This window comes from Acomys russatus, chromosome 3 (genome assembly GCF_903995435.1).
Source record: "Acomys russatus chromosome 3, mAcoRus1.1, whole genome shotgun sequence".
Lineage (NCBI taxonomy): Eukaryota > Metazoa > Chordata > Mammalia > Rodentia > Muridae > Acomys > Acomys russatus.
Window position 1 is genome coordinate 29,851,969 of NC_067139.1, and position 24,582 is coordinate 29,876,550.

At 40.3% G+C, this 24,582-nt stretch overlaps 1 protein-coding gene across 1 annotated transcript in view; it reads right to left on the minus strand.

Annotated features, from left to right (window-relative positions):
- The window catches only part of Nup153 (nucleoporin 153), a 50,834-nt gene extending 26,816 nt beyond the window's left edge, over positions 1–24,018 (minus strand). Inside the window, exons 1-9 of the mRNA XM_051170824.1 lie at positions 23,526–24,018; positions 12,524–12,749; positions 10,193–10,441; positions 8,854–8,993; positions 8,648–8,776; positions 5,935–6,051; positions 5,788–5,832; positions 5,646–5,699; positions 2,695–2,844 (exon numbers count right to left, since the gene is read on the minus strand). Coding sequence (XP_051026781.1) covers positions 2,695–2,844; positions 5,646–5,699; positions 5,788–5,832; positions 5,935–6,051; positions 8,648–8,776; positions 8,854–8,993; positions 10,193–10,441; positions 12,524–12,749; positions 23,526–23,636 — 1,221 coding nt within the window. The 5' untranslated portion in view covers positions 23,637–24,018. The remainder of the gene's footprint in view (positions 1–2,694; positions 2,845–5,645; positions 5,700–5,787; positions 5,833–5,934; positions 6,052–8,647; positions 8,777–8,853; positions 8,994–10,192; positions 10,442–12,523; positions 12,750–23,525) is intronic.
- Between the last annotated feature and the right edge of the window lie 564 nt (positions 24,019–24,582).

The window sequence follows — 24,582 nt, forward strand, 5'->3', positions numbered from 1 at the left end:
CACTAAATGATAGGCAATTTTACAAAGACAAAAATCTGAAATGTGAAGTACTCCAACTAAAAACAACTAAGGCATCCTGTAGAAATGGCCAATTACGGGGGAGTGAGGAGGTGAACAGGATGGGACAGGACCCAGATATGTACAAGAATCTAAATTACTTTGCAATATAAAAAAATGAATGTTCAAAATGATGAGACAGCTAGGCAGTGCGCAGCACCTTTAGTGCCAGCAGAGGCAGACAGATCTCTGTGTACTAGCCTAGTCTACAGAGTGAGCTTAGGGCTTACAGACAGGGCTATACAGAAAAGCCCTGTCTTCAAAACAAAACAACAAAGATCATAGGTTATACCTAAGCACTTAGAAGAGCTCAGTCCTCCTCCACAGTAATTAACAAAAACAAAAAACTAGAACCTAGAACTACCTGGGACTATCTCATACTGCTGAACATTTTACACAGCAACTGACTTATGCTTTTCAAAAATATTCTGTTTACAGAGACAACAACATATGACAACAATTATAAGTCACAATCTTGGGACATCTCTGTTTTGTGCTTTTTGTGACATTTAAATAAAATCTGTAGATGTGGGTTGCACCAACATTCCGTTCTTGGGTTTGAACATTATTATATATTACACAGAGGGAGCCCTAATTTGGAGAATAAACAGAAGTGGGGAAAGCAAATATAGTAAAATACTGATACTTTTTCTTACAAGCTAAGACACAGTTCTATGGTAGAGCACTTGCCTCACAAGCCTAAGCACCTAGGCTTAATTAAGTACAAATAATAATAACCACCAAGTATTTTAGTCTTGAAAACCTGAAGGTTCAAAAAACAAATCCTAATATGACAAAACATTAATGATTAATAAACTAAGATAGGCTACACGAATAGTCACTACAGTAGTCTACCAAATGAAAAGATTTTCAAGAAACTGAGCTATTTTGAGATTGAAAACAAGTATAAGCACAAACAGTAAAATGATACATAAACTCACTTTAAAATGACACAAGATAAATTCAGAATATGAGACATTTTATATGACAACTGGCCTTGATTCTTCAAATATAAACATGCCTACTAATTTCACTCTTAAACAAAGACCTAAGAAAAATGAAAACTCACACCAATAAAAGTAAGCCTACATAAATGTCTAGAGCAGCATTACACATTAGACAGCGAAAATAACCCAAATATCCCCCAACTAAGTAATGGATAAACAAAGTTTCATAAATCCATTTTATAAAATAATGTTCTGCCTTTAAAAACAATAAAATATTCTTATCTGGTACAATTACATATGAGCCCTGAGAACAAAGTCAGGTGTTAAAAACTTTATGAAAGGGCCTGAAGAGATGGTTCAAAGGTTAAGAGCATTGGCTGTTCTTCCAAAGGTGCTGAGTTCAGTTCCCAGCAACCGCATGGCAGCTCACAATCATCTATAATCTATAATGAGATCTATAATGAGATCTGGTGCCCTCTTCTGGCATTCAAGTGTACATGCAGGTTAAAAACACTATACATATATAAATAAATCGTTCAAAAAAACTTTAGCAGCAAAATGGTGATGAAAATGTTCTAAACTTGAACATAGTAATGGCTCAACACCATGTGGATGTTAAAACCACTAAGAGATAAACATCAAATAGTTAATGTTACGGCATATAAAAATCTCAAAATATAAACTTTTATGTGGCCTAGGGCAAAATATGAAAAACAGTATCTGAACTTTGTTTGGATCCTAGTTTAGAAAATCAGATAAAAAAATATTTTTAAAAAGCTGGCGTGGTAGCGTATGCCTGTAATCCCAGCACTCAGGAGGCAAAGGCAGGTGAGCCTAGTCCACAAAGCGAGTCCAAGACAGTCAAGGCTACACAGTGAAACCTTGTCTCAAAAAAATTAAATATTTTCTTTTTAATATGAGTTAATAGACGATGGGTCAGTGTGGAGAGAAGCACATGACTAGATCAGCGTGGATGGAGGAAAGCGGCCCTGATTTAGCAAAAAAAAAAAAAAAGGGGGGGGGGCGCGCCAGATAGAATGATTAAAGCATATGGCTCCTGGGATGGGGGCTGGGAAGTGATAAGAATAGTTCAGAGAGTTAATATCTACCCAGTGCCAGGGAACATGAGGCTAGTCTAAAACTTTAAAAAAATAAATAAATAAATAAAAGATGAGTTAATAAAGAAAAAAATTACTTCACTAAAACAATATAACATTTGAAACCTTTTAGAATTCAGCCACACAAATAAGACTCATAGATAAGTAAATCTAACAAAATTTATCTAGGCAATGAACATATAAAATCCACTCACACAAATTTAGGGCTTGATCAAGGTAAAGGCTATTTTAAAGGCATACCAACTCTAATTCTTCACTAGTTCACAGGCATCACACATCATGCAATTACTAGACTACACCAGCAGAGGTCCTCTGTTTTACTTTTTTCTTTTTCTTTACTCACTCCAGCCAATATTCAAAGTCTGGTTCAAGAAGAAAATAAACTGGTAAAAATAAATACATTCAGACAGATCTGGTGGTGAGTGCATACCTATAATCCAGCACTTGAAAGGCAGAAACAATATAACTGACATGAATATGAGGACAGACCAGTTATCTACTGAGTTCCAGACTAGCCATAGCTACATAGCAAGACACTGTTTTAAGGAAGCAGAATAAACAAACAAACTCACACTGTTCTTTTTATCTATCCTTTGATTAGTCTTCCTTAAGTCACCAGATGGGATCAGAGATGGTTTAAAATAGACAGTTCTATTTGTTGCTATGGAAACTGGCTTTGGGGTCATAAGTCTCTGAACAGGGGGAGGATACTGAGAGTCCACCTTGTAAGAAAACAGAAATCAGAAACACATTTTTATTTATCAGTGGCATATCTGAAAGTTATATAGCTAATGTGACCTAAAGACCATTTCCTAGAGAAATAGGCAAATGCAAATAAATAAAAAAACTGACAAACCAAAGATATTTAATCTAATTCTAAACTATTCTGCAGACAAATAAGCTGACATGTTACCTCAGATTCCATACCACACAAGAACATGTATTCCTATACAACATGAGATTATACAATATTCAAGACAACTAAACAATTACAACTTTAAACAACATGAATTTGAATATGGTTAAAACTTATTTTTCTCCATCTTCCCAAGCCACTGTTCTTTTTTTTTTTTTCATCGAGAACTAAGATGGTAGCTGGGTGTGGTGGCACACGCCACTAATCTCAGCCCTTGGGAGACAGAGGCAGGTGGATCTCTGTGAATTCAAGGTCAGCCTGGTCAACAGTATGAGTCCAGGACAGATAAGGCTACACAGAGAAGCCTGTCTCCTGTCTCAGAAAAAAAAAAGGGGGGGGATGCAGGGGGAACACTAGAGAGATGGCTGAGAGGTTAAGAGCACTGTCTGTTCTTCCAAAGGCCATGAGTTCAATTCCCAGGAACCACATGGTAACTCACAACCATTTATAATGAGATCTGGTACTCTCTGCTGGAGTGCAGGTGTACATAGAAGCAATATACTGTATATATAATAATCTTTTTTTAAAATATAAAAATAAAAAGAACTAAGATTTTTTTAATAAGGGCTAGAGAAATGACAAGTGGTTAAAAGTACTTGCTTCTCTGCAGAAGACTACGTTCAGTACCCAGCACGTACGTGGCAGCTGGGTATGCCTTCAGTTCCCAGGGATCTGAGGCCCTCTTCTGGCCTCCAAGGGTACTAGGCATGTACATGGAACACACAAATACATGCAGAAAAATAGATGCAAATAAAACCATTTATTAAAATTTAAAGCCAGGTACAGTGATGCACGCTGTAATCCCAGCACTAGGGTAGGCAGAGGCAGGCAAGTCTCTGTGAGTTGGAGGCTAGCCTGGTCTACAAAGTGAGTCCAGGACAGGCAAGGCTACACAGAGAACCCTGTCTCGAAAAACTTTTTTTTTCAAATTCCTAAATATATATACCAATTATTCTCCAGAGTGGTTTACCATTCTTTTAAAAACAAATGAAAACAAAGGCCTTATACTGTGGAATCAAGGTGAGATGGCCGTATATAAAGACTTCTAGACTGAGACATGGACTGGTTTCAGGGTCTAAGTACCCAGGTGTTTTGCTACTAGTCCTTTGCTACACTGAAAGTTTGTCAAAATCTTGCTGGTATGAGATTATTATAAAGTCACGAACATCCTCTATGTCCATAAACTGTCATACGATTAACAGTCCATTCAGTCAGCTACAGATGCCAACATTGCTGGTCTCCACATCAAAGCTTTCTGTAGAGCTCCTATAGTTCTCTCCTTAACTCAATGAGGACATCGGTTACATGTGACACATGAATAATACTGTACTCTAGCTTTTTAATTTCCAGCAAATCCTAAATTTTTAAACTATATTAAACTATTTAAAGTACTTTAATTATACAATTAACATCTATTTATTTATTTATTTATTTTTAGCGTGCACTGGTGCTTTGCCTGCATGTGTGTGTGAGGGTATCGATCTTGGAGCTACAGATAGTTGTGAGCTGCCACGTGGTTGCTGGGAGTTGGACCCAGGTTCTTTCGCTGAGCCATCTTTCCAGACCCAAAAGTTAACATTTTAAATTAACACCATGACAGTGGTTCATAGTGGAGTATTCTTACCTAACTACAAATATCTTAGTAACCCTAGAAACTCAAACTTGGAAGGAAAAAAAAAACTTTAGCTTTCTTCTCTGCACATTTACTAAGAATTTAATGATGTAGCAACATTTAATTTAATCTCTTCAAGTAATTCACATAATTATAATTTCAGTAATTACTTTTAGAAAGCTTCATGTTAAAATAAATTCTTTTGTAAGTAAGGATGCAGGAATCTGTTTTCCCTGGAACAAAAATAACCATAAACAACACAGGGGACATATCTTCAACACCATTACCATGCACTACTCTGCCTCATTACAATAATCTCAAAACCTAGTTAGTCCACAGAAATTAAAATAGAAGGTATCAAGACTTTTTACATTGTATATTTTATTAGCTCCCATATCCTCAACTAGTATTTCAGCTGATGAAATAGTTATCAAAAAAGGAGCTCAGGCCAGGCAGTGGTGGCAATGACGCCTTTAATCCCAGCACTTGGGAGGCAGAGGCAGAGACAGCTCTGTGTTCAGGGCTAGCCTGCTCTACAGAACTAGTTCCAGGAAAGTCAGGGCTATATAAAGAAACTCTGCCTTGAAAAAGAAAAGGGGGGCGGGGGGAAGAAAAAAAAACCAATAAATTAAATAAATAAAAACAAAACTATTATACACAAGATTTGATATGCTGGATAAAATTACTATTTTAATGAGTTTGCTGCATGCTGCACTTCTAATGACTAAAATTGAGACTGTTTCACTCCTAGCTTTATTTACCTATAGTTAAAAGTAAGCCATAAAAATGGTCATGACAGAAAAACAAGCACAAAATACTGAATGTGCTTCCTATGCTGCTCATCCCAAGGCTGTCAGAAAAGCTGCAATGCCAGAGGTAAAAATAGCTCCTTTTTCAAGCATATTCCCTGTTGACTGCCAATCTATGTACTCATTAACTGTAAATACAACAACGCTGCTAACTAACTAGTAACAAAGACGCTCTATATAGCTTACCTTTTCTTTTTTGGCCTGAAAAGCTGTGCTATCTATCCCACTCCTATCAAGAGGCTAGAAAAAGAAAAAAGAAATGGTGTTAGAATAGGTAGGAAACAGAAAAACAACTATCATATCATGTAAGATTTAAAAGTTAACGTACAGAATTCAGAGTAGAAGAAACCGCAGATGGAATTCTTTTCGCATCCTGTTAACATTACAATAACAAAAAATGTTAATGAAAATTAAGACTTCACTAAATTCAAATTCTGCTGTATTACTACATTTCACTATGATTTCAAACTTTTACCGCAAGAGGACTTGACATCTTCTCTAATGACTGCAATATCCGCCGTGCTGTTGAACTGGTCACGCCATAAGACTGTGCACTGAGCTGCTTAGCTTTCATCTGTCTTCTAACTGGTGCCTAGAAAATAAAAGTCTGTGTTACTTGCTGTAACATATAGTCCAGGATACACATTTCAAACAAAAGGTATGTAAAACAAACAAAACATACCCAAAAATAAAATAAGATATATTTACAGCGGCTTATCTGAGAGGACATAGGCTACGTGATTATTAAAATCTAATTCTGGAATTACTTTTAATAATCAGAAGTGAAAAAACAAAATGCACCTGTCTTGGAGTTGTATTGCTGTGAATATACACCATGACCAGAACGAAACAGTAACAACTGTGAGGTAACCATATTCTTTTCCTAATCTCAGACAGACATCATTCAGCCTTTCAACAGAAAGTCAGATGCTGCTTGAAAATTTATACAGATTATACAGATGTGTGATATCAGGTGAGGTTATCTAGTAGATGAAAATTCTTATCAAGTATGAAGAAGTTTTGTCAAATGTTTTTGTGGTTTTTCTATCTGTTCTGAAAAAGACAGATTACATTCATTTTCAAATACTGACCATAAGAAAGGATTTGGATTAACTTACATATATATCTGGTGAAAAGACGCCTACTATTAATGAGAAATGTTGGCCTGGGGCTTTCTTGCAACATCTCTGCTGGTCTCATAAATATTTGTTTTGCTTTTTGTTTGTTTTCAGGACAGGGTTTCTCTATGTAGCCTTGGCTGTATTGGACTGGCTTTATAGACCAGGCTAGCCTTGAACTAACAGAAATCTGCCTGCCTCTGCTTCCCAAGTGCTGTGATTACAGTTGTGCACCGCCATGCCCAGCTTCTCATAAATATTTTATAGAAAGTTCTCTCCTCTTCTACAACATGAAACTGTGAAATTGGTACTCATTTCTTTCTTACATGTTTGATACAACTAACCACGTTTCTTGGCTGGGAGATATGTCAACTGAGTTACATATCTACACAAATAATTCCATCTATTCTTGAGCAATATCCAGCCACAAGAAATAAATCTAACAAAACATGTTCAAGGTCCACATAGCTACAATGCAGCCATAAAAGAATTCTTAAAATCATCCAAATAAATAAAGAGATATACCATATTATTAGATTGAAAGATTTATTTTGTCATATAAATTTTCCTCAATTTGTTCTGTAGACTAAATGTAATAACAATCAAAATCCAGATAGCCACTGCACTGCAAAAATCAACATGTTCTCAATTTGTACTGAATAAAAAAAATATTAAAAAAAAAAACTACAGAATAAGTGCCTAACATGTTCACAATCCTCAGTTCAAGGACCAAAAGGACCTGAGAAAGAGTTGTAACAAAGCAAATTAGGAGAATGGCATTACCAATTTCAAGACTTACTGTAAGTCAAAAGCTAGCATGAGGGAAGTACCAGCATAAGGACAGACAACGGGATATGCAGGAAAAAAAAGTCATGAAATAGCCCCCATGCAATTAACACAGTGGAGAAACAATAGTCTTCAACAAATGGTTCTTAAAATAAATGCTTAAATGTAAAATAGGTCAATGTGGACATACACCTCATACTAACACAAAATAAATGACAGAAAATAATAAAATTTATATAACTACTGTGACATTGGGTTAAAAAAGGATGTCTTATAAGATGCCAAAAACATAAAATAGAAGAAATATAAAATATGCTAACTAGTTGTCACCTGTAAAAAACACATCTCATTTAAAAAGTAACTAGTTCGCACAAAAAAAAAAAAGAAAAAGGAGAAGAAAAAAAAAAGCCCTCAAAACTCATCAAGAATATAACCCAATTTTATATTGAACAAGATTTATAAAAATAAAAAAAAAAATACTTCTAAAACATAAATGCATAAAAAGGCATTCAACACCATTAGTCATTAAGAACAAGCCAGTTAAAACTCACAAGTTGAAATTATCACTCTATGTATTCTTGACAGAATGGCTAAAATAAAACCAGACAATCTGAAGGATGAAACAAAAACACCGAACAAGTACACCTGTATTAGCATTAATATTACATGTAGCCAGCTGGTACTGACTGCAGAAACACCTGTCTTGTTTATTATATACTTAGCCGTGTGATGAGCAATCTAACTCCTGATTATATGTCTGAGAGATGAAAATGATGTTCAAATTGAAAATAACCCAGTATCCTTTCAATAATAAACTATAGCTTAATACCAGAAAGAAAAAAGGAACTAAGACTGATGCAAATATGGTCAGTCCAATTCAAAAGGCTGCACATTGTTATGACTAAATTTATCATCATTATTAAAAAGCCCTCAATATAAACAGGTTAAGTGGCTCACAGAGAATTGCTGTTTATGGTGGAAATGTTTTGTTGTGATGAAAATGTTTTTTCAACATTTGTATAGCAATAGTGATTAATAGTTTTACCACAATTCAAATATGCTAAAATTAAGGCAAATTTACTATGCATAATTTTTACCTCGTTTTTTAAAAGTAAAATTATACTATTTAAAACACACAAATCTAATACTCAACATGTTCACTGTGACTAAAAGGTTTTCATACTGTTCTTAAAAGTCTGACAGTTCTATAAATTCGGTATGATTCAGTAAGTAGTCAGTATCTAGCAATGGGAATTTATGAGCAGTCCTCCTATTCAAACTGACCTGGTAAGGTGTATTTCGTACTTTACTCTGTCTTGCAGCAGCAGCTGCCCCACCATACGTTGTTTTGCCAGGATAGAAAGGAGAATCTCCAAGTTGACTTGTTTTAAGGATTGAAGAATTCCCAAGTGACTGCACAGAAACAGTGACAAATTATAAGCAAAAATACTTAAAATTTTGTGATTATATCAAATATAATTAGTACTCACGGTGGAAAGTGTTCCAAAGGCAGACAAGTTGAACGCTGGTTTTTTGGAGCTGGTGGCAGTGTGCTGGGAGAGCGAATGAGAACGTTCTGCTTCCGGGGACCACAGAGGTGGCAGGGAAGTGTTCTTTGAAACAGCTATATCTAAAACAAAAATTTGTAATTTGTAGTAATAGTACCAGTTTTAAGAACTTAAGCCCTAAATTTTATAAATAAAAATTAAAATTAAAACTAAAATTAGAGCTGAGCATGGTGGCACACACTTTTAATGCCAGAGGCAAGAACTGTGTGAGTTCAAGGCCAGCCTGGTCTACATGAGTCCAGGACAGTGAATACTACAGAGAAACCCTGTCTGGAAAAACCATAACAACAACAACAACAAAAAAAAAAACCTTAAAAGGCCAGGTGGTGGTGGCACACGTCTTTAATCCTAGCACTTGGAAGGCTGAGGCAGGTGGGTCTCAACAGAGTCTGAGGCCAGCTGGGTCTACAGAATGAATTCCAGACAGTGTTGGCTACACAGACAGACACACAACCTGTCACTAAAAAAATAAAGACAAGCAAACATGCAAAAAACAATATTAAAGAAGCACTGAAGATGGCTCAGGAACTAAAAACATTTACTACTCCTGCAGAGGACCTGGATTTAGTTCCCAGCACCCACCCACAACCATCTGGAATTCCAGTACCAGGAAATCCAATGCGTTCCTCTAGCTTTTTTGGACACCTGCACACATGGTACACAAAAGCTCTTGTAGGCAAACATATAGACGTAAATAAAAAATAAATCTTAAAACAAAAAACAAACAAAATGCCTAAGCTAGGATAAGTATGTACTCCTTTAATCTTAGCATTTGACAGGCAGATGCAGGTGGATATATATCAGTTCAAGGACAGCTTAGTCTACATATACATAGCAAGTTCTAGGTCAGCCATGGTTAAAGAGTAAGACCTTTTCTCAAAAATAAATCCCCCCCCCCAAAAAATGTTTTTTTATAGCTGGGTGGTGGTAGTGCACACCTTTAATCTCAGCACTTGGGAGGCAGAGGCAGGTGAATCTCCATGAGTTTAAGACCAGCCTGGACCACAGAGCAAGTTCCAGGACAGCCAGTGCTATTACACAGAGAAACCCTAGGGGGGATGGGAGGACTTATTCATTCCCACTGCCAGAACTACTTACTATCTATCTAGTAACAAGAGCCCACACCAGTAATCTCAGCACTCTGGGAGGTAGAAGCAGGCAGATCTCTATGAGTTCAAGGCCAGCCTGGTCTACAAAGTGAGTCTAGGACAGCCAAGGCTACACTGAGAAACCTTGTCTCAAAAACAAACAAAAAGAATACCTTTATCAGAAGCTCTTGAAGAAAAACCACTGGTAGTTGAGATGTTATCATCATCATGCTGAGAGGTAGAATCTTTAATTTCCTTTACGAGAGAAAATCCAGAACTGCCGATGGGGAATGCAGCAGATGTGGATGGCTGACAGTGCAATGAAGGGGATTGCAGCACAGAGAAATCCAGATGGCTCCGATGAAGAGAAGGCCTTGTTAAGACATCTGGGTAATTTGAAGCAGTACTGGTCGTTGAAGGTTCTTAAAAGAATAGTTAACATTACAAATAAAACCAAGAAAAGGCAACTCACTAGCACAATGCAGCAGTCTTTATCACATTTGTACATTTAATGCCAGCTTGGACTACAAAACAAGTAACATTCTTTCTTACTGATAGACTTTTTATCACTCAAAACACAACTATTTTTTTTTCCCCCAACTAGCTAAACCTATTCACAACTTTGTATTTTTTTCAAGTGGAGATAACACAATAGATTGGCTTAATCTTTACTCCAGCTAGGTTACAGCAGTTAGGATACAAGAGTGAAGTATTCAGCTTTAATGTTTTTATATTTTTTGTTTGTTTTTTGGGTTTTTTGTTTTTTGGTTTTTTTTTGCTTTTGTTTTTGGTTGTTTTGTTTTGAGACAGGGTTTCTCTGTGTAGCCTTGGCTGTCCTGGACTCGACCAGGCTAACCTCAAACTCACAGTGATCCACTTGCCTCTGCCTCCCAAATGCTGGGATTAAAGGCATGTGCCACCAAGCCCGGTTCAGCTTTACTGTTTAAGGATAGTATTTATCGGCGGAGGTGGTGGCGCTTGCTTTTAATCCCAGCACTCAGGAGGCAGAGGCAGCGGATATCTGTGAGTTCGAGGCCAGCCTGGTCTACTAGTTCAGGACAGCCAAGGCTACACAGAGAAATCCTGTCTCAAAAAAAAAAAAAAAAAAAAAAAAAAGGATAGTATTTATTATGTCTTAAGATAGGTTCTTAAAGGCCGGGCAGTGGTAGTGCACACCTTTAATCCCAGCACTCAGGAGGCAGAGGCAGGTGGATCCCTGTGAGTTCAAGGCCAGCCTGGTCTACAAAGTGAGTCCAGGACAGCCAAGACTACAAAGCCAGTCCAGGACAGCCAGAAATACACAGAGAGACCCTGTCTTGGGGGGAGGGGGGATCCCAGGTGTGAGATATGGGGCTGCTTCAGACTGTCCACAGTAGCCAACTTTGATTTGTCTCGTGCTCTGGCAGGGGCATGGTTTTGCCAGCTGAGGATAGTTTGTTTGGAATTCTGGGGTCTCTTCAAAGGGTTTATAATGAATGTCAGACCTGCAAGAGGCAGTGTGGTTGCTGTTTGCTGGATTGCTGTTGCTGGTTGGACATATCCTGACTACAAAGATCAGAGTTGCCTCAAGGAACTCAAAGGCCCTAATCATCAGAAAGTCGTCTAACAATATCAACACTCCCTTTCCACTCTATACTTTCTCTCCTACCTAGTTTTGAGGGGTTGGAAGGAATAGGAATGGTGTAGGGAGGTAAGAAAAACCCAATAAAGTAGCCAAAAAGTCTGGCTACAGTAGCACCCTTGCACAGGACCTAGATTTCATCAACAATGAACCTTCCTCATTGCCTACACCTCAACCCTCGCCCAAAATAATGGAACATGCACAAAAAGATAAACATTTTTGTAGCATTAAAAAAAAAAAAAAAAAAAAAAAAAAACTTTCAGTCAGCAGTGGTTGCCCATGCCTTTAATCCCTACACTTGAGGGGCAAAGGCAGGCAGATCTCTGTGTTCAAGGCCAGTCTGGTCTACAGAGTGAATTCCAGGACAGCCAGGGCTAAACAGAGAAACCTTGTCTCAAAGGTGTGTATACACACACCATCTTGCCAAAAGCCACATAACCAGCACTGAGGTTATAAAACTCCAAGCTGAAAGTCTGATTATCAATGATTGCAGCTTTCACTGCCTTATCAACCTTCTTTAATGAACAAAGAAGACTGACACAGGTTGGCAAGGTGAATCAGCAGGTAAAGGGGACTGCTACACAAGCCTAGTGGCTTGAGTTCAATGCCTGGGAACTCATATCAAAGGAGAAAAAGAAAAACAGGACTCCCCCAAACAATTATCCTTTCATCTCCACCTCAAACACCGTGGCATGCTATCCCATGTGCACATACACACAAAATAGTAATTTTTAAAAAGACTACTAATAAAACATACTCAATGAACCAATTCCATATGTTCCATACAGGATTTATACACCAGTCAATTAGATACTACCATAACCAAGTAACATAAACCTATTTAAGTCTATAATTTGCAACCAAATACCCACACTCTATTTACCTTCTGTGTTACTGCCTGCCGGCTCAGGGGTGATTCTGCCATCATCAATGTTTGTGTTCTCCTCATCAGCATAAATCACCCGCTCATCTTCTCTATTTTCTGGCCAATGTGGAACTTCATCTGCATCTGCTGAACAGCTACAGGTATTTTCGCTCTTGTTGAAGTATCTTTGTAGCCACCCTGGCACAATATTCTTAACAGATTCTGTAACCCTGCTAAGAATGCCCTGTTGGAGAAAACATACATAGGACTATTTTATAACCTTTATCTTTGTAAGTACTTACAGAAAGTCAGGCCAAGAAAACAACAGTATTTCCAACAAAACTTACTAAGATTCAGTTCATGTTATGACATAATACTGTTTTTAATGAACCACCAACTAACCAAAATCTAGTAATAGACAGTAAATGTTTTCATCCTTCTATATCTTTGAACATTAAAAGCCACAATATAAACCACTTCAACAATTAACGTATCGCATTCTTTAAGAAAGGCAAATCACCTAGTGATATAGTTCACCTGGTGGAATGTTTGCCTCTCATGCTTGAGGCCCTAGGTTTAGATTCTTCAGCATTACAAAAGTTAAAAAATAATAATAATTAAACAAATAGAGTAGCCAGTGGTGGTGGCATATGCCTTTAATCCTAGCAGAGGCAGACCCATCTCTGTGAGTTACAGAGCTAGTTCCAGGACAGCCAAGACTACACAGAGAAACCCTGTCTCAACCTCCACCCCAGAGAGAGCGAGAGAGCGAGAGAGAGAGCGAGAGAGAGAGAGAGAGAGAGAGAGAGAGAGAGAGAGAGAGCGCGCGCAAGGGAGGGAGGGAGGGGGAGGGAGGGAGGGAGGGGGAGGGAGGGAGGGAGGGAATGAGAATGTAAGGGAAATCCCTCATCAAATAGGAAATAAGAACTAGTCCAACATAGTCAAACTCAAGAAATAGCCTAAGACCTCTTTTTGGTGGTAAAATGTTTATATTATGAAATCTTTCCTTTTAAAACTCTGAGAAATTAGCTTTATCATGGCAAATTCTAAAAGAAAACACAATGTGGTGTAATACTGAAGCTGACATTCTGCAGCTACAGTGGAATCCAGGCACTCTTCTAAGAAATTTCCACATACTGCTCAATTTAATACTCAAAATCACTTTATGTAGTGAGAATAAGGCACGATGGCACAGTGTTTGATAATAAGAGCAAGACTCAAGTCTCCAGTTCCATAAGGAAACCAAGGTATAAATGAAGAAAGACTATGCAATGCCATTAAGTAGCACGACCAAGATACAAGTATGACGTGCATTCAGATCAGAGTAATAGCATGAGCCATGGCATCTGGAACCTATAGCAGAACTTGAATACCCACCTCCCTTTCCTTTGATTTACCCCAAGAACATCCCTTCCTGCAACTGCCTACTGAAATGACTATGAAAGTCAAAAGAAATAACATGAAAGTATGTCTCAAGGTATCACAGAAACATGTGCTGATAATTTTACTAATAAGGAAAAACCTAGCACAAGCAAGCTGGGACAAGGTACTCAATTTCAGGCATAAATTTCACTCATAAAACAGCATTAATTGGGTTTCAGAGAATCACAGAAAGGAAAAAGGGACCCAACAGATACAAAGAGAAATTAAGTTACCGGGCATGGTGGCCATGCCTTTAGTCCTAGAACTCGGGAGGCAGAGGCAAGCGGGTCACTGTGAGTTCAAGGCCAGCCTGGTCTATAAAGTGAGTCCAGGACAGCCAAAGCTAACACATGGACAAACCCTGTCTTGGAGAAGGAAAAAAAAAAAAAAAAAAAAAAAAAACAGCAGGAAGGAAGGAAGAAATTAAGGCAAGACATAATATGTAATTCTACTTTGGAAGCAAATCCAGACAACTAGGCTTGAAAAATACTGATAAGCGAAAAGATAAAAGATTTTTCTGGAGGAGCATGGTGGCGTATACCTTTAATCCCAGCACTGGGAGGCAGAGGCAGGTGGATCAACAAATTGAGTCCAGGACAGCCAGTGCTGTTACACAGAGAAACCCTACCTTGAAAATAGATAGATAGATAGATAGATAGATAGATAGGTAGGTAGATAGATAGATGTATGTAAGTAAGTCTTTTGTGGAATTCCTTTAGCTACTTGGAATATCAAAACAATTATAGAACACCTTAGAAACAGCATTATATTTAGCCAAATCACAAACAGTAGCATTAAGTACCTTGAAGATCAGAAAACAAACTGACCCAACTGGACTCACACACTTAACCCCAGCACTGGGAAGGCAGAGAGGCGGATCTCTGAATTTGCGGTCAGCCTGGCCTACAAAGTAAGATCCAGGACAGCCAAGGCTATCCCTAGAAACCCTTTCTCAAAAACAAACAAACAAACAAAAAACCTGAAAGTCAAAGAGATACAGTAGTCAGTTGTATACAACAACTGTACTTGCGATTTTCATTTTCTCAAGTAAAATTAACCAGCTTATCTAGCCCTCAGCCCAATGGGACGCACAATAAATAGCTCAAAGAATGAAAAAGAAAGGTGCAACACAAACTGACCTGAAGCCATTAAAACTAACACCCTAAAGTTTCAGTGACCAAACATAACTCTTAGGTTAAATGACTGCAAGTCATGAAGAGAAAGTGACCATTATCTAACATGCTCTTACTACAGCCTTTAGCTACAAGATGAGCAACAGCCTCAATGCTACTAAAGCGTGAACTCTTAGGTCAGGGCTGGCTTAAGCCCTCCCAAATGATGGATAAATAATCAAGCTTGATAACCACTCTAGTTGAAGAGATTAGGAAATCAGATACATATCACAGGAAATTAAGATACATTTCAAGAAAAAGCCCCCCTATACTATGCCAATAAAATCACATCTCAAAATGTATATTTCAAAAACCTAAACATCAGTTGTCAGCCACTAATGAAAAATTGAGAATAATGATCAGGAATTAAGTTGCCAGGCATGGTGGTACACGCCTTTAATCCCTGCACTGGAGGCAGGTGGATCTCTGGTCTGTCTTCAACCCCCCACCCCCGCCCAAAGAAAACCTTCAAGAATTAGACTCCAGCTTAGGTTCCATGAGACCCTCAAGGAGTCAGAGAGGGGGAAAAGGAACCAGAAGAGAGAAAAAAATGTTCTTATGGCGGAAGATTCCATGCCAATAAGAGCTCTTCGGGTCTTCACAGAAATGGATCAAACTTAATGGAAGAATGCTTTACAAGCTGGACATGGTGGTACACACCTGTAATCCTATCATGGAGGGAAGAAAAGGCGATTGTGTGGGGATGCTTTAGAATTTTAAATTTAAAAAAGCTTTAAAATTACAAAACAAAACAAAAAATGAAAATTAAAAAATTACCAAACAAAGGCGATGCAAAAGGGTTCGTGTAAATTCTTAAATCCTACTTTACAAAATCAACTTCTACACTAAACAAGAATGAAAGTTTTCCTTCAGAACTTCTCTGAAACTTCCAACCTAGAGCAATCACTTGCTTCTATGTATGTCAAGTGATGTCCTTCAAGAGCAGCACACACAGACACACATGCAGAATGAAGATCAGGAATGAGAGGTTAGCCTAAGCTACTTAAGACCATGGGAGAAAGGGGTGGGGATGGGGCCTGGAGAGTTGGCACAGCTAGTACTCCAGAACACTGGCTGCTTTTCCAAAGGATGCAGGTTCCGTTCCCAGCACCCACGTGACAGCTCCTAGCTGTCTGTGACTCCAGTTTCAGGGGATCTAATATGCACACACACAAGCAGCAAAACATCAGTGTGTATACAATAAAAATAAATAAATCATTTTTTAGAAAAGGGAGCTAGGAAAGAGAAAACGTCTCATGTTCTCACTGAGAAAGTTTCTCAAGAAAGAAGGCTACAATGTGGGAATGCTTTAAATTTTAATTCAAAAACAAGACAAAACTAGACAACCACCCCTCTAAAACTAAAACAAATCACCACCCATACACATAAAATAAAGTAAGTTTCAAAAAATAAAGCACAGTAAGCCAAGTACGGTGGGTGGCACGTCTATAATCCCAGCACTCAGGAGGCAGAGGCTCATGGATCTCTGTGAGTTCAAGGCCAGCCTGTTCGACAAGGTGACTCCAGAACAGCCAGGGTTATTTACACAGAGAAACCCTGTCCCGATAAACCAAAACCAAATAAAACATAGTATTTACTGGATTTAAGACTTCAAGATCTACCGATTTTAACAACTTCTACTGCTTCATTGATCTCTTCCCCTCAAAAAGACATGAAAACCCATCTTATAGCAGAGTAAACAGAACCACCCTCTACAGTGAAAAGCAAAAGCCCCCCCAAGCAAAATTCATATGGGACATTAAAAATAGCATTGTGATTTTATCTGTAGCACTACAGCAGGGTCTATACTAAGTAGTTAAAAATAATGAAGTTAGGGGCTGGAGAGATGGCTCAGCGGTTAAGAGCACTTGCTGCTCTTCCAGAGGTTATGAGTTCAATTCCCAGCAACCACATGGTGGCTCCCAACCATCTACAATGAGATCTGGTGCCCTCTTCTGGTGTGCATGACGACAGTGTACTCATAGACATAAAATAAATCTTTTTTAAAAAATAATAATAATAAAGTTAAACTGAAGATGAAAAGAGAAAATTCTCAAATTTGAACTATAAATCCACTACATTTTCTTGCCTCAAGAACTATAGTTTTTTTTAATTTTTATTTTTTTCAAACGATAATAAAAATAAGAGTTCAGCGCCATATACAAATCACAGCACTGGTGAACATAGTGTTTCAAATTCTATTTAACCCTCATTCATGACAGAAGAACTGGTTATTCCAAATTCACTTAGCCTTCGTTGATAATTAGAAACTTCCTTTTCACCAGAAGACAACTTTCCCAATTTGACAAACTCCTCAGTCCTGCACATTTCTCCTTCTTCACACACAAAGCTCTCTCCTCCAGATCAGTATTTTCTCTACTCCATTCTATTTATTTAAGTCATTCAACTCCCTTCACATTATCCTTAAGCAGCACTCAATCCTACAATCTTTCATAAGTAACTTCACTGGCTCTCTGACTATGACAACAAACTTAATCCAGACAACAGTTTTATGTCTACCAGGCTCTTGGAGTGATGTTTTTGTGCACCATGTAAAGATTATCCTTGTATTATTCGAATGCTGATTACAGTCCAGACTTTGGTATTGTCATTATTATGACAAATCCTGTCTTAGTATTTTGTAAGCATTGTTCTCCATCACTTTCTAATTGGTCAAATAAAGAACTGAATGGACAATACCCTGGCTGAAGAGTTATGGCAGGAATTCTGAGGAAATGGGGGCGGGGTGTTCAGGTGGGAACCACAGAAAAAGGGAGTTGCCACTGGGACATAGATGAGAAAGCAGGTGCCAGAACTAGACTAAGATGACAGATAAAAACAGGCCACAAGGCAGGACGACTGTTGGGGGTTAGAATAGCTGAGTATCTGCCCAGCTGTAGTGTTCCTAAATAAATATAAGGTCTCCCTGTCATTGTTTAGAGCAAGAGCAGGCATAGAAAGCCATGTGGTCCCATCAAGCCTTACTCTTCCAAAATACTCCACCGTTTTGATGTCTACCTGTTCCTTAGGATACCTACATTACATTAATACATCCTTTGGACCCCTGAGTCTTCTTCCTTGGATCCTTCATCCTCTTACTTAGTATCTGTATAGTCACCAGACTCTTTTCCTCAAAGTTTTTTCAAAGTCTTTTTAAAGCTGCTTCATCATAACATCAATACTGGGTTATTTCCATGCGCGAAGAAACTAAGTATTCTAAAGACATTTATACTTAATCTAATTTTGTTCATCTGAACCTAATCTGCAAGTATCAGACACTTTTCATATTTTATAAACAGTTAAGCTTATCCTATCTACCCAGTTCAAGTTCTCCAGTCACTTAAATTAAAAGTATCTCTCTGGCTAAATAAATAAATACCCGCCCAGCAGCGGTGGCACACATCCCAGCATTTGGGAGGCAGAGGCAGGCAGATCTGAGTTAGAGGTCAGCTGGTCTACAGAGTGAGTTCCAGGACAGCCAAGTGCTACACAGAGAAACCCTATCTTGAGAGAAAAAAAAAATTTTAAATGCCCACAAGTAGCTTATTTTCACCCCCTTCAAAACTTAAAATGCTGTCTTGGCATAAATATGCTTTTAATTCCAGCACTTGGGAAGCTGAGGCAGAAAGAGCTAAAGATCAAGACCAGCTTGGAATAGTGAGTTCAAGCCAGCCTAAGCTACAGAAAGATCCTGACTCAAAAAAATAAGGGGGCTGGAGAGCTGTTTCCGTGGGTAGGAGTACTTGCTGTTTATTCAGGTCTCAAGTTCAGTTTCCAGCACTCTGTCAGGGAAATCACAACTATGGCCTCCACAGGTACCAGCACCCGCACACCAACTGATATATACAAATAAAAGTAAAAGCAAGCCTTTTGAAAAAACTAAAGTAACCAGGCATGGTGCTCGCGTGCATCTGTGAGTTCAAGCCCAGCCTGGCCTACAAAGTAAGTCTGGGAGAAACCCTGTCTCAAAAAACAAACAAAAACTAAAATAAAAATAAAAAAACATTAAAATGAAACAAGGAAAAGCATAACCCATTAAAAGCCCATAGCAGTTAAACTCTCTTAAGAGCCATCTCATCACATATTTTAATACTGAGACTAAGAATTTCTCAACCATGCTATGAGAAAGATTAGCACAATCAAATAAAAATATTTATAGAGGAGAAGGGCAATCTACTGCCCTTTCTATGATAATAAATTGTCTCTGACAAAGATTGTAAATGCACTTTGTTTTTTGAGCACAGGCAGGAGAATCAGTTCAAGGCCAGTCTGAGCTACTTAGCAAGTTCCAGCCTAGCTAGAGATATATTACAGGAGGCTCTGTATCAGAAAACAAAGTTGAAAATATAGAATTATTGCAATGTTCCCAATATCTTGTACCTAATAAGATGACTGTCTTTAGTGGCATCGGACCAAAAGCTTCATACTTCAAGCTAGACACTTATATCATTAGGACTTTCCAGGAAATGGAGCTGTAATTGGAGCCTTTTTGTTGTCATATTAAAAACCTGGGGCTGAAGAGATAACTCAAGGGTTAAGAACACTGGCAGTTCTTCCAGAGGACCCTGGTTCAATCTCCATCACCCACATGGCAGGCTCACTTCTGTAATTCCAGTTCCAGGGGATCTGATACCCTCACATCAATGCACATGAAATAAAACTAAATAAAAATTTTAAATGGGAAAAAAAAAGCCAAAAAAGTGAGAAACATTACTTCTTCAGAGCTAAGAATACTCAGCCATCAAATGTTAGGCAGGACATACTTTTGTGTCAAAAACAAAAAACAAAAAACAAAAATCCAGGCACAGTAGTGCACCTTGTTATCCCAGCACTTGGGGATGCTGAGCCAAGCAGATCTCTGTGAGTTCAAGACTAGCCTGGTCTACAAAGCGAGCCCAGAACCAACAAGGCTACCTTGTCTTGAAAAAACAAAAAAAAAAGGAGGGGGGTGTTCTGTTCTACAAATTTGGGTGGCTATGGGCCAACTTATCCTTTGGCCTGCTTTTATAAGCTAAAAATGCTTTTTACATTTGCCAAAGAACCATTAAGGTTAAAACAAACAAACAAAAAAAAAAAAAAAAAAAAAAAAACTCTGCTAGCCAGAAGCTCAAAATAGTTTTGTTTCTTTATTAAAAGGGTTTACCAGCCCTTGATCTAAACTACTGATGAAGGGGGAACTGCACCCCTTCCCCACCTTTTTGCAGTTGAATGTGGTCACTGACTTAAACCAGGAAGGTCGGGCTATCAGCAATCCTGTTTCTGTAAGGATGGAAGGTGGATTCCCTCAGCTCCAAGCTCCAAAAAACCTTGTAGCACTCCCCCCCAAAAAATGGGGGCCTCAAAGTAAGCCAGTCTGTGACACCAGGAGAGGCAATAGGCTCTCCCAGAAGTGAGTTTTACTTGTCAGTTCAAGTGTTCTGTGGTGGCCATTATTAGGAAAAACAAGAGCTCAACTTCCCCAGGTTGCTGCACACAGTGGGACTAGGAAAGGGGAGAAGACAAGAACTAACCGCATTACCTAACGTGCCTGGAGACTCAGGCAGGAAGGTCTCAGGTAAGGCCAGCCAGAGCCTATCTCAACAAAAGCTAAAAAGTAGCTCATTAATGGAATAGGTGAAAAGGTAAGCTCGCCAGTCATGGTGGTGCATGCCTTTAATCCCAGCACTTGGGAGGGAGACGGGAGGTGGATTGCTGTGAGTTGGAGGCCAGCTTGGTCTACAAAGTGAGTCCAGGACAGCCAAGGCTACAGAGAGAAATCCTGTCTTGAAAAAGCCAAAAAAAAAAAAAAAAGAAAAGAAAGAAAGAAAGGGCAAGCTCATTTGCTTCTACACTTCCTTTGAGACAGCCTCACTCTAAAATCCAGGACTAGCTTGGAGTCACTATGAAGTCCATGCAGGCTTCAAATTTCAAATCCCCTGGCCTTAGCCTCTTAACAGCTGGGATTACAGGTGTGTGCCCCTACATTCAGCGAAGTCTACATTTAAGTTACTCCCTTTATCTAGCTCTACAACTTCAAACAAGGTGTCATTTTTTAAAAAGGTAAGTTAAAAGTAGAATACTGAAGTTTAGACATTTTCCAGAAGAGCCAAACCGGAAGTCAAAACAGAAAACTAGAAGTCAACTGAATGCAATACAGAGATCACAGGAACTGGGTGGCAGCACTAGCTCTTTGGCCTGACATTTGCTGCCCTGCATCCAACAAATAGTACCAGCCTGCTTACTCTTATTCTAATCTTCTGCTATACAACCAAAGGCTTCATTGTGCCCCGAGCCCTGGGCACTTATCAAACATTAGTATTAAACATGCCATGTCATGAAGCTCCTTGCTATATCCAGAATGACTCAGCAGCTGCTGCAAAACATCCAGCTGACAAGCTCTGCTAGCTAGCTAGTAGATGACAATGAAGTGCACTAAGTTCCAGGTAAAACTAGTTACTTTAAGACAAACAAAAACTGAGATGTATTCTTTTATTTAACTCTGAATACTTTTCTTTGGTTGATTCTGCCAATATTAAATCTGCTAACCAAGAAAGAAATGGTTATCTAATTCCAATTCAAAGTTAAGATATATTCCCATTTTAAATTAAATAGTTGACACAAGAATCTAGCATTTGAGATGTTTTAACTACTGAGCTCTAAAACCATACACCTTGAAATCTGGATCAGCTCCAAAACAACTTGAGTTTTAGTTAAGCATCTTCTCTCCCAAACAGAATTTTTATCTAAATACATTTCACAATAAACTGCGATCAGAACTGTCCCTTAGGATATATTAGCTCCTATCCAAGCCATCCATTTCTCTGCTCAAAATTTTTCCTTTTCCTTTAACAAGCATTCGAAGGTGATTTGTTACTCTTAGGAAAGCAGTAACCTTGTCTTAATGTCCCCTGAAGTAAGGTGGCCAGGCCTGTGCCGGGAGTTTAATCTTTTTTTCTTTTTTTTCTTTTTTTTTTTTTCCGAGACAGGGTTTCTCTTGTAGTCCTGGCTGTCCTGGGTCCTCTTTGTAAACCAGGCTGGCCTCGAACTCACAGTGATCAGCCAGTCTCTGGAATTAAAGGCATTCGCCATTATGCCTGACTCGGTTTTAATCTTGGAATCTGCCTGCGAATACCCCTGCTCCTCAGCATTCTCTACATATCTAGGGAAAATGTTAATAATGCCAAGCTTTCCAAGCAAGGGCAAATACCTTCGTAGAACATAAACCGCAGCTTCTACTATTCAAAACTTTCCCTATCTTTACTTTTTAAACTGATACAATTTAACATTACAAACAAAACCTAAGTATTCAATTTTAGCACTAGCTAGGATAAAACAAAAAGTCTACATTTAACAGTATGCTACAAGGTATTTATTAGCCCTTCTTCAATAAACTTAAAATGCACTTCCTACTTCCCTCCACCGAGATACTTCTAAAGTGGCTTTCTTATAGTGGGTTAACATTTTAATTCTCACAAGCAATGTTTAAGAACTGAAATTTTTCTCAAAACCAAACATACCATTCATTTACAACAGGAGTCAACTTTTTTATAATCATAAACACCCACGACGGCATACGGTGGCCTTCACTGTTGGAAGGCTACCAACACTCCTGGTGTGCCCGAAATACCGTAAACTTCTAGAAAACGCCCAGTATTAAAAATATTTGGTGTATGAGATCAGAGCCAGAGAACTGGTCAACTGAAGAGAATGGCTGGTTCTGGCCTTCATAACACGGAGCGGGGAGGAGAAGAGAGAGGAAGGATTGCGCGGCAGAGACCAGACGTAAGAAGCGGCGAGGGACTTTCAAAATGCCTCAGTGCCACAGTGGCCCTAACTCGGTTAAGAGGTAAAGGAAAGAAAAGCTAAACCAGTTGTGATTACATCTGGAAAGACCAAGCAGGTAGACGAGGGGACGCGACTACCACTAATGACTTAACTAGGGCTAAGACTGAATTATTCTACGATCCGGGTAACAGCGCCCCCCTCCCCAAGTGCCTCTGAGCCGCGGTGGCAGATTACCCTCCCCACGCACCCTGAACCCGGGAAACACCAGACAAGAAAAATAAATAAAGCCTGCTGGCGGATGGGCCTGTTGCCACATCTTTCCCTTGTTCCCTCGCGAGGTCATGAGTAATACTATCGATACGCCAAAACCCGCCAAAAAAAGAAACCCTAGTATCCCAAGCCTGGAATTTCTTTTCCCGCCCTACGCCCGCCGGGGGAAAGCCCCTGGGCGGGAGGGCTGAGAGAGGCCGCCCGCACCCCACGTGTGCGCCGCCAGGCCCGGCTCGGCTCGGCTCTGCCCACTTCCCGTCGCCACCCCGGGCCTGCCTTAGGCCCTCCGGTCCCCCTCCACGTGGGGCGCCGGGACCGCGCACTACCCCCACCCCCGCCCCCACTGCGGCCGCCCGGAGCCGCCGAGCCGCCCCGGCGAACGGGACTCGTACCTGGTGCTGGGGTCGCCCCTGCTGGTAAGGCTTCACCGGTCCCTGGTGGCAACGACGCGTCCGGATCTTGCCGCCGCCGCCCCCTCCCATGCCTCCGGCTCCTGAGGCCATGGCGGAGCCTGGGCGGCCTCCTACTCCCGCTCCCGGGCGGGAGAGGCAGAGGCGGCGGCCTGAGGGCCTCCCCCGCCCGGCCCTAGGCGACACACAGACACAGCGAGAACCGCGAGGGAGCGAGCGGGAACTGAGAGTGCGCGCACGCCGGCGGCGAGGAAGGCGGTGGCGGCGGCTGAGGGCCGCGAGCTGCCTGAGGACCGACGGCCGCGTGCGGACCCCCCGCGTCTGTGTTTGTCACCGTCTCTATGGAGATCTCCCGCCGAGGCCGGCGCGAGCAGCTCCGGGCGCCGCTGAGGCCTAGCTCGACCGCCCGCTGCTGGAGGTTCGTCTACAGCCGCCCTGGCCGTCGCTGCCGCAGTCCAGGCCGCCGGCGCCGCCCGCCAACCCCTCCCCTGTGCGCGCTGCGCCCGCCCCGCCGCTGCCGCCGGCGCCGTCGTCGTCCCTGCAGTCGTCGTCGCCGCCGCCGCCGCCGTCGCTCTTGCGCCTATTACCGCTGTTGAGGCCGCCGCCGCGGTAGCGAGCCAGGCCGCCGTCACTCCTCGGCGCCCGACGCGTCTGCATCATCACGCTGCGACGATGTGTGGGGGGTGGGGGCTGGGCAAAGGAAGGAAGGGTTGGTCGAGCCCGCGCTCTCGGCCGCAGAGGCCTCTGGGAAATATAGTTTTTCGAGCAAGAACGAGGATTCTCGGAAAGGAAGGCAGTCGCGGAAGGACACCCCGCGGAACCCTGCAGAGGCACAAAGCCCGGGTCCTTTGGCTGCAGTTGGCTGCTTGTTTAGAATCAGAATGGCACTCGACATGAAAACAGTAATCTTCCATTCAGCAATTATAAACGGAATGGAAGTAAACAGTAACATCAAAGAATGATAACGTATCGAAATAGAAAAGGAAAGAAAGAAAACCTGCGTTTCAATTAACAGTGACCGTGATCCTTAGGCCTAAAA